Source organism: Jaculus jaculus, chromosome 14, assembly GCF_020740685.1.
Source record: "Jaculus jaculus isolate mJacJac1 chromosome 14, mJacJac1.mat.Y.cur, whole genome shotgun sequence".
In the NCBI taxonomy this organism is placed as follows: Eukaryota; Metazoa; Chordata; class Mammalia; order Rodentia; family Dipodidae; genus Jaculus; species Jaculus jaculus.
The window spans coordinates 10,366,390-10,376,398 of record NC_059115.1 but is presented as its reverse complement, the minus strand read 5'-3'; the positions used below and the strand labels follow the sequence as shown (position 1 = coordinate 10,376,398).

At 40.4% G+C, this 10,009-nt stretch overlaps 1 protein-coding gene across 1 annotated transcript; it reads left to right on the top strand.

Moving 5' to 3' along the window:
- The first annotated feature begins 4,532 nt into the window (after positions 1 to 4,532).
- On the top strand, positions 4,533 to 5,447 carry LOC123454596 (vomeronasal type-1 receptor 4-like). Its single transcript, XM_045133293.1, has one exon. It carries the CDS (start codon positions 4,533 to 4,535, stop codon positions 5,445 to 5,447), a length of 915 nt encoding a protein of 304 aa, XP_044989228.1.
- Positions 5,448 to 10,009: the final 4,562 nt, after the last annotated feature.

Here is a 10,009-nt window from a genome sequence, read left to right as displayed (position 1 = left end):
AGTTTGAGGCCACCCTGAGACACAGAGTGAAGACCTAGGACCCCTGTTCCAGGCCCAGCTCCCTAGCACCCACATTAGCCAGATGCACAATTGGTCACACGCATCGTCAGTTTGTTTCCAGTAGCTGAAGGCCCTGGAGTGCCAATTCTCTCTCTCTCTCTCTCTCTCTCTCTCTCTCTCTCTCTCTCTCTCTCTATCTATCTCTATCTATCTCTATCTCTATCTCTATCTCTCTGTCTCTCACTCTTTCTCTCTCTGTCTGTCACTCTCCGATAAATAAAGAAAAGTAACAATTTCTTTTTAAATCAGCTTAAACAGTGCGAGGGGGAGAGGATATGTTGAGACACAGGAACTTTGTGCTTAGTTAGGACAACGGTGTCGACCATCACATATCCTTGTCTCAAAATAAGTTCCTTCCCTGGAGGCCCACTCCATGGGAGGGAATACATCCCGGATACTGAAAACTTAAAACAGGGTCGTCATGAGCCCTAGGTGTGTAACGTCTCTTGCTATCTGAGTAATGTATGTACTATGCTTATCAAACTGCCCAGTAAGCACCTCTCCTGTTGTTCATACCCTTATATTAATGCTAGTCTCACTTTTGGTACAGAATATTCACTTCTCAGATAGCAGTGACCTGGGGATGACTCAGAAGGCATCATGGTGCTGGAAAGAATTGACAATAGTGCTATGTACTGCAATATCCGTCTCAGAACATCCAAGGCTCAGGGTCTATTGTGGAAGAAGTGGCAGATAGAATGTAAGAGCCAAAGGAAGGGTGGGACTCCTTACAGCATGCTCCCCCGAGACACAAAATGGCCAAGATTTCCATGACCTAACAGTGCCTGACACTACCTACACAAGACCATCAGAATAGGAGAAAAAATCATGACACGAAAATAAACCAGAGACTCATTGAGATGGGTAGGGAATATGATGGAGAATGGAGTTCAAGGGGAAAAGTGGGGGGAGGGAGGGCTTTACCATGGGGTATTATTTTTTCACTTTAAAAGATATATTTATTTTTTTTTCTATTCACAGTTTTTATTAACATTTTCCATGATTATAAAAAATATCCCAAGGTAATATGATGGAGAAAGGAATTTAAAGGGGAAAGTGGGGGGAGAGAAGGTATTACCATAGGGTATTTTTTATTACCATGGAAGTTGTTAATAAAAAATTTAAAAAAGAACAGACAGGGCTGGAGTGATGGCTTAGTGGTTAAGGCACTTGACTGCAAAGACAAAGTACCTTGATTCAATTCCCCAGGACACACATAAGCCAGATGCATAAGGTGGCACATCATCTAGAGATCCTTTGCAGTGGATAGAAGCCATTCTCTCTCTCTCTCTCTCTCTCTTTCTCTTGTGTATTTCATTTCAAATAAATAAATAAAAATAAAGTATTTTAAATTGAAAAAAAAAGTCCTTTCCACATTCATACAACCACTATAGGAAACTATTTAGGTATTTAATTATTTACGTATTTATTTATTTATTTATTTATTTATTTATTGAGGTAGGGTTTGGTCTCATTCTACCCCAGGCTGACCTGAAAATCACTCTGCTGTCACAGAGTGGCCTCAAAATCACAACAATCCCTCTAATTCAGACTCCCATGTACTTGGATTGAATGTTTGTGCCACCATACTCAGCAAGGATTTTTTTGTTTGCTGTAATAAAAGCTGAGCGTAAAAAATTCATTTGTAATGTGGTCTGGACATTGGCACTTTGTAAACTCAGTGTAATGGGGGAGACTGACTCCTGGGGAACACAAAGTCACAGAACCCAATCTCAGGACTCTGCCATTCCTTGGACACTGTCTCTGATGCTAACATTCCAGAAGAAAATCCCAATACTCTACAGGAGTTCATGACACAGAAATTTCATCTAGTTAGTGACAGGAAGAAGTGAATTTCATGCCTGATGTCATCTCCCTAAACAGACACTGTCATCACTGTCTCCTGAGACATGATCACCTTGATCACAGGGGAGATTAGGTCTCAGTATATTGAAGCCTCAGCCTGAGATACTGAGTTCTTCCTTGGTATCCATGGGATTGCTGTCTCTCTGACCCCTGGATAGCATACCTGATCTCACAACAGCATTAGCAAGTGTGTTTCTTTCTTCCTTTTTTTCTTTCTTTCTTTCTTTCTTTTTTTTTTTGTTTGTTTGTTTTTGTTTTTTGAGCTTGGGTCTCACTCTGGCCCAGGCTGACCTGAAATTAACTATGGAGTCTCAGGATGGTCTTGACCTCTCCTTGATCATCCTCCTACCTCTGCCAATGAGTGCTGGAATTAAAGGAGTGCACCAACCACACCTGGATTGCAAGTAAGTTTCTTATCCCCACTTCCCAGCCTTAGACAGTAGGACAGTGCAGTGGAGCTGGGTGAGAGCTGCTCTCAGATGTGGTCACATTCTTAGAGACAAATGCACACAGAGGAAAGGATCCAACCTCAGGTCTGAGCTCACCCCTTGCAGGAACCCGGTAGGAAAGAGAATGACTGACCTTCGAATTTCCTTTTTGAAGCTCTTATCTAAGGGGCTCACTGTGATTTCCTTAGGAGAAACAAGGGCCAGGGGAGGGATGTCTCAGTGAAAAAAAGGTGTGTGATTGCGCTTCAGAGTTCAGTTTCTCTTCTTTTCCTGCTGGGGTCCTGTCACATTTTATTGAGTGAGATGCCAGAATAACAGGCAGATTTGAGTGACTGATGGGAGCCATACTTATAGTGTATAGAAGGCTGGGTTCAGTGTCCTGGACTTTCTGTCCACACATTACACGGCTGACAATAGCATTCATTTCTACCCTGGAATCACATGTTCCAGTTGGTACAGTGACAGGCTTTCTGTCATCCTTGAGGACAGGAACAGAAACAAGAATTCAATTTCATAATTACATACATAAAAGCAGACTCTGAAAGATTCTCACTACAATGACCCCAGGGAGGTTTCTCACACTTCACCAGACTTACTCTAACATAGTGAGGGTAAAATATTTCCATCTCTGCAGCATTGGATTCCAAGGGCACTGGCTGCTCAAGCAATTCAAACGTTTTCAATGCTTGGTAGAAATGATTGTCACAGATATTTTTGTCGGTTCAGGTAGTAAATATAACACTAGCTATATTTATTTGATTTGCTATAAGTTAGAAAAGTTTCATATGGCAGAAATTGCTTTCTTGGTTTAAAGGGTAACACTTCAGGTCTAGAGAGAAGCTCAGAAGTTAAGGCACTTCAATTTCCCAATGCCCAAGTAAACGTAGATGCAAAAGATTGTACAAACACCTGTACTTGGTTTATAGTGGTGGAAGGCCATGACATGCACATTCTCTTTATCTGTCTCTCTTCTCTCCTTCCCTCTCTCTTTGCCTCTCTCCCACTCTCTCTTTGCAAATAAGTGAATAAAATTTTTGAAAAATCATTACATATCATGTATGCCATCCTAATGTCAAGCCACTTTTCACTCAAGACCATTACTAATCATTTAACTATCAAAATTACTATAATTTATCACTATTGTCTTTTTAAAATTAATTATTAGGTTGCAAAAAAAGAGAGAGAGCTGTATCAGGACCCCTTGGCCCTGAAAATGAATACCAGGTGTACACACTAATTTGTGCATCTTGATTTACGTGGCTAGTAGGGAGTCAAAACCAGGCGATCAAGCCTCAAGAAAGTATCTTTAATCACTGGACAATCTCTACAACCCCACCATTGTCTTTTCACACTAGCATGTTAAAATATATGTTATTGGCCAGCATACAATTTCATAATTAAGACACTATTTAAAAATATGTGCAAGGACTGGACACGGTAGTTCATGCCTTTAATATGAGTACTTGGGATGCATACGTAGGAGGATTGCTGCAAGTTCAAGGCCAGCCTGCAAGCACAAAGTGAGTTCCAGGTCAGCCTGAGCTACAGTGAGACCCCACGTTAAAAAAAGTAGAGAGTGAAATCCTACCTCAAAAAATAAACCAAAAAAAAAAAACTATGCTGAAGGAGTTTTTATTAAAAAATACATAAGAAATAATTCATAAACCGGAAAGTGCATAAATTGAAATAATTAGTATTTACAGGAAACAATCTTCTTTCCTATATTCTGACAGTTGTTATTTCATTTGTTGCAGACACTTGAATTCCAGAAAATCTGCACTGTTTTACTATGGTGGCTCTGAAACACCTGACACATATTAACATTCATCATAAATCTCTCAATGTGAAACTTTGGACAAGATATTGTTAAATTTAGTCAGATATTATTTGCAAAGCATGATGAAAAACCCTGAACACATAGCATGAACAATACATGGTTTATGTTTCATGGAAATAACATGAATTATACCTATCTACATCTAAAAACCAAGAAATACTGAGAAGCTTATGAGAAAAAGTAAATTTATTATCATTGATTAATGGAAGTTATGCTTACAGGTGGATGGAGTATGTTACATGTCACAAAGGAAGTAGTCCTGATTGTCAGTGAAGAGTCCTCTGCCTCTGATGCTGAGAGACACTCTGGGAAGGTGGCAGATGTCCCCCGTAAACCTGACCGTGGGGATCATGTTCCTGTCACAGACGGCACTTGGAGTCCTGGGGAACTGCGCCTGCCTTGGCTACTTTGTTCTCGCTGACTTCTCTGGGAAACGGGTAAAGCCCACAGATCTGATTGTCAAGCACCTGACCTGGGCCAACTTCATGGTTGTTCTCTTTAAAGGAATCCCCCAGACAATGACTGCCTTTGGTATGAGTAATTTTCTAGATGATATTCTGTGCAAACTCATCTTTTATTTCCACAGAGTGGCCAGAGGAGTATCCCTTGGTTCCACATCACTCTTGAGTGTCTTTCAGGTCATCACAATCAGCCCCAGCAATTCCAAGTGGGGACAGATCAAGTTCAGAGCCCCCAAGGCCATTGGTTCCTCCTTGGGTCTGTGCTGGGCCCTGCAACTGCTGATAAATGCCTATATTCCGTCGATTGTGACAGACAACTTGTGGACAAAAAATAGCACAAGTTTTAGAGATGTTGTATACTGTGCGACATTGTATGCAATCCTATTTGCCTCCATTGATGTCATGTGTTTGGGAATCATGACGTGGTCCAGTGGCTCCATGGTCTTTATGCTCACAAAGCACAAGCAGAGGGTCCAACACATTCACAGCTCCCTGTCTCCTCGGTCATCACCTGAGGCCAGAGCCACCCAGAGCATCCTGTCCCTGGTGAGCACCTTTGTGTTCTTATATATGATCTCTGCCATCTTAGGTTTATGTTACTCTTTCTCTGGTGTAACCACTAGGTGGCTGGTCAATGCAAGTGTTGCAATGTCTGCATGCTTCCCAGCCTTCTGCCCCTTCCTGCTTCTTAGTCAGTACACCAAGGTTTCTAACTTCTGCTGTACTTCTTCATTTGAAACAGCACATGGTCAAAGGATACTGGGAGAGCTCTAAGAGGGATATTACATATATATATGCCATTCTTCCAGGTTATTACATTTCCCAAATGAACCACTCACATTAAACACACATTATAACCAGAATATACCGATAACATCATTCTCATATATTCTTCACACCAGGTAATAATTAAAGCAATGTGAAAATGAACACATGATTGTTATCAATAGTTTACAATGAAAATGTTGCAGTACTAAGGAAATTTAAACAATATGTTATGTTTACTTGTGAATACTTAGTTTGGAATTTTCAGTCCAACAATTCTTATGTTGACAAAAGTTAATCACTATCCTTTTTCAACTAGTTAACCTTCAAAGGGAAGAAAGGGGAAATTGAGTGTCAAAGTCATTCAGATAAAATGAACCACAAAAAAAAAAATCATGGGCTAGATTCAAAGTGACCCGGAATGTATCATTTTCTGACAATTTATGGGCTTAGTATGATATGGGGAGTTTGCACTGCATTATGTTTCTCAAGTATTAATGTCTCAGATATAAACATGCACTATCTGGGTTTGGCAAAATTATTTTGCATGCTCATATAATCATCCAGATAAAAAAACATTCAAAAACCAGTAAAGAAATATTCCTTAAGACCATGGCGGGTAAATGAAAATTTTCATCAGTCTCATATATCCAGATTCTTAATCTGGAGATTCTGAAGTGATCAAGGAAAGCTGCAGAACCACCACCATGAAACATGCCAGGGAGAAGTGTGTGACGGGGGCAAAACGAGGAGTCATAACCCACCTCCCCTTTGTCTTCTCTTCTTTTTTCATTGTTTTCTCCTTCTTCCTTCCTCTCTCTCTCTCTCCATCTCTCTCCCTCTTCCCCCTGAATTATAAGACTATGGTCAGTTTTCTCATGCTAGCGCCGTGTCTTCTTTTTTCTCTCACATTCTAAACTCTATCCTCAGCCTGAAGAGATAGCTTGGGTTCTAAGGTATTTGCCTATAAAATCTAGGGGTTCAGGTTAGACTCTCCAATCTCACATAAGCCACACACACAAAGTGATTCAAGCACACAAGTTGCACATGTGCACAAGGAGGGACACATGTGTGGAGTTCGGTTGTGGTACCTGAAGACCTTGCTGTGCCAATTCTCTCTCTCTCTCACTCCCTCTCTCTCTCCTCTCACTCTCTCATATAAAAAAAGGCTAGCCTATCACCAAAATGAAAAGGAAACGCTAACCGCTGTAATTTTAAATCTAAATCAAGATTTTATTTCGTGATATTACTTCTATTCAAGCATTTTGTCCCACCAATAGGTAAACAATAAATATGCAATTGAAAATATCATAAGGAAAATATTATGATGGAAAATCTTTCTGACATTGAAATTCACTGAAAGTGGTGTGATGGTCAATCTCATTGTCCACCTGATTGAATCTGGGAGAAATTAATGTGCATCACTCTGGGCAGGTCTGTGATGGTAATTCCAGGATGCAATAGCTGAGGGGAGAGATGACCCTACCCCAGGGTGGGCACCAACTTCTGGGAAGAGAATTGTTGTAAATATACCCGAGGAAAAATCAGCACTCGTTGCTTGCCCGTAAAAGCAATTATCTTGAGGTCGCTGCTGCCACCCCATCGCTTGTCAACAGCAGAAGCTAGCTTACCCAGGCTTCCAATGTGGGGTGAAGAGCAGTGACTAACCACAAATCTTCTGGCCTCCAACACTAGCTTGAGCCTTCTTGGAGATCTTACTTTATTAACTGAGCATCAAATGGGTTCTCAGCAACTCCACTGTGTAGACAATTTTCACCACTTACCCTTTAATGTGTATGCCAGTATAATAGACTTGTATGCCACATATGTATTTACTGTAATGTACCATGACAAATATAACACTCTGAAATTTATATAACTAATTTAATTGTACAAAGAATTAGCTATACAATAACCTTTTACAATAAAGTAATGTAAAAATACCTGTGCATAATTTCCATGCATTAAACTAAAAAAAGGTGAGCAATGGTGAAAACAATTAGTAATATTGACAAAATATATAATAAAAACTTAGGGTCAATGCTGTAAATTATCTCAAACTCAGGTATGGTGATACCTCCAGCATCATGCATTATGCACACAATACAGTAAGATCATTTATGCTTCCAAAAGAATTGTAAGCATCATTTAGTCATATGAAAGATTGCCCTGAATTTTTTTAATTGTGTTGATCCTATAGTTTGTTTTGGTAAGATAGTCAGTTTCACAATGTTAATTCTTCCAATCCATGAACATGTGATATTACCCTCTAGTTTCATTCTTCAATATCTTTCTTGAGATTTTCTTTTAAGTTTTCATTGCACAGGTCTCTAGCTCCTTCGAGAGACATACTGCAAGTCATTTCATTTCTGGAGGTCATAGTGAGGTTGGTTCTGATTTCTTCCTCAACAGTTTGATACTTGTGCATAGGAATGCATCTTATTTCTTGGCCTACCTTCAATGTAAAATGGCCACCAGGAGGACATTTCATCTATGCTTATCAAACTGCCCTCTAAGCCCCTCTCTTGATGTTCATACCCTTATATTAATGCTAGTCTCACTTTTGGTACAGAATTTCACTTCTCAGATAGCAGTGACCTGGGGATGACTAAGAAGGCATCATGGTGCTGGAAAGAATTGACAATAGTGCTATGTACTGCATATCCCTCTCAGAACTTCCAAGGCTCAGGGTCTATTGCGGAAGAAGTGGCAGATAGAATGTAAGAGCCAAAGGAAGGGTAGGACTCCTTACAGCATGCTCCCCTGAGACACAAAATGGCCAAGATTTCCATGACCTAACAGTGCCTGACACTACATACACAAGATCATCAGAATAGGAGGAAAAAATCATGACACGAAAATAAAACAGAGACTCATTGAGATGGGTAGGGAATATAATGGAGAATGGAGTTCAAAGGGAAAAGTGGGGGGAGGGAGGGTATTACCATGGGGTATTTTTTTTTTTTAGTTCAAAAGAGATATTTATTTACTTTTTCTTGTCACAGATTTTATTAATATTTCCCATGATTATAAAAAATATCCCAAGGTAATATGATGGAGCAAAGAGTTTAAAGGGGAAAGTGGGGGGAGAGAGGGTATTACCATGGGGTAATTTTCATAACCATGGAAGTACTTAATAAAAAATTTTAAAAAGAACAGACAGGGCTGGAGTGATGGCTTAGCGGTTAAGGCACTTGCCTGCAAACACAAAATACCTTGTTTCAATTCCCCAGGAAGTACATAAGCCAGATGCATAAGGTGGAATATCATCTAGAGATCCTCTGCAGTGGCTAGAAGCCATTCGCTCGTTCGCTCTCGCTCTCGCTCTCTCTCTCTCTTTCTCTTGTGTATTTCATGTCAAATACATAAAAAAAATGAAGTATTTTAAATTGAAAAAATGAGTCCTTTCCACATTCATACAACCACTATAGGAATCTATTTAAGTATTCAATTATTTATGTATGTATTTATTTATTTATTGAGGTAGGGTCTGGTCTCATTCTACCCAAGTCTGACATGAAAACCACTCTGCTGTCACAGAGTGGCCTCAAAACCACAGCAATCCTCCTAATTCGGACTCCCATGTGCTTGAATTAAATGTTTGTGCCACCATACTCAGCAAGGATTTTTTTGCTTCCTGTAATAAATGTTGTGGGTAAAAAGTTCATGTGTAATGTGGTCTGGGCATTGGCACTTTGTACACTCAGTGTAATGGGGGAGACTGACTCCTGGGGAACACAAAGTCACAGAACCCAATCTCTGGACTCTGCCATTCCTTGGACACTGTCTCTGATGCTAACACTCCAGAAGAAAATCCCAACACTCTACAGGAGTTCAAGACACAGAAATTTCATCTAGTTAGTGACAGGAAGAAGTGCTTTTCAGGACTGATGTCATCTCCCTAACCAGACACTGTCATCACTGTCTCCTGTGACATGATCACCTTGATCACAGGGGAGATTAGGTCTCAGTATATGGAAGCCTCACCCTGACATACGGAGTTCTTACTAGGTATCCATGGGATTGCTGTCTCTCTGATCCCTGGATAACATACCTGATCTCACAACAGCATTAGCAAGTGAGTTTCGTTCTTCCTTTTCTTCCTTTCTTTCAGTTTTTTGTTTGTTTGTTTGTTTATTTTTGTTTTTGAGCTTGGGTCTCACTCTGGCCCAGGCTGACTTGGAATTAACTATGGAGTCTCAGGGTGGTCTTGAACTCTCCTTGATCATCCTCCTACCTCTGCCAATGAGTGCTGGGATTAAAGGAGTGCACCAACCACAGCCGGATTGCAAGTAAGTTTCTTATCCCCACTTCGCAGCCTTAGAATGAAGGACAGTGCAGTGGAGCTGGGTGAGAGCTGCTCTCAGATATGGTCACATTCTTAGAGACAAATGCGCACGGAGAAAAGGAGCTAACCTCAGGTCTGAGCTCAACCCTTGTAGGAACCTGGTAGGAAAGAGAATGACTGACCTTCGAATTTCCTTTTTGAAGCTCATATCTAAGGGGTTCACTGTGATTTCCTTAGGAGAAACAAGGGTGGGGGGAGGGATGTCTCAGTGAAAAAAATGTGT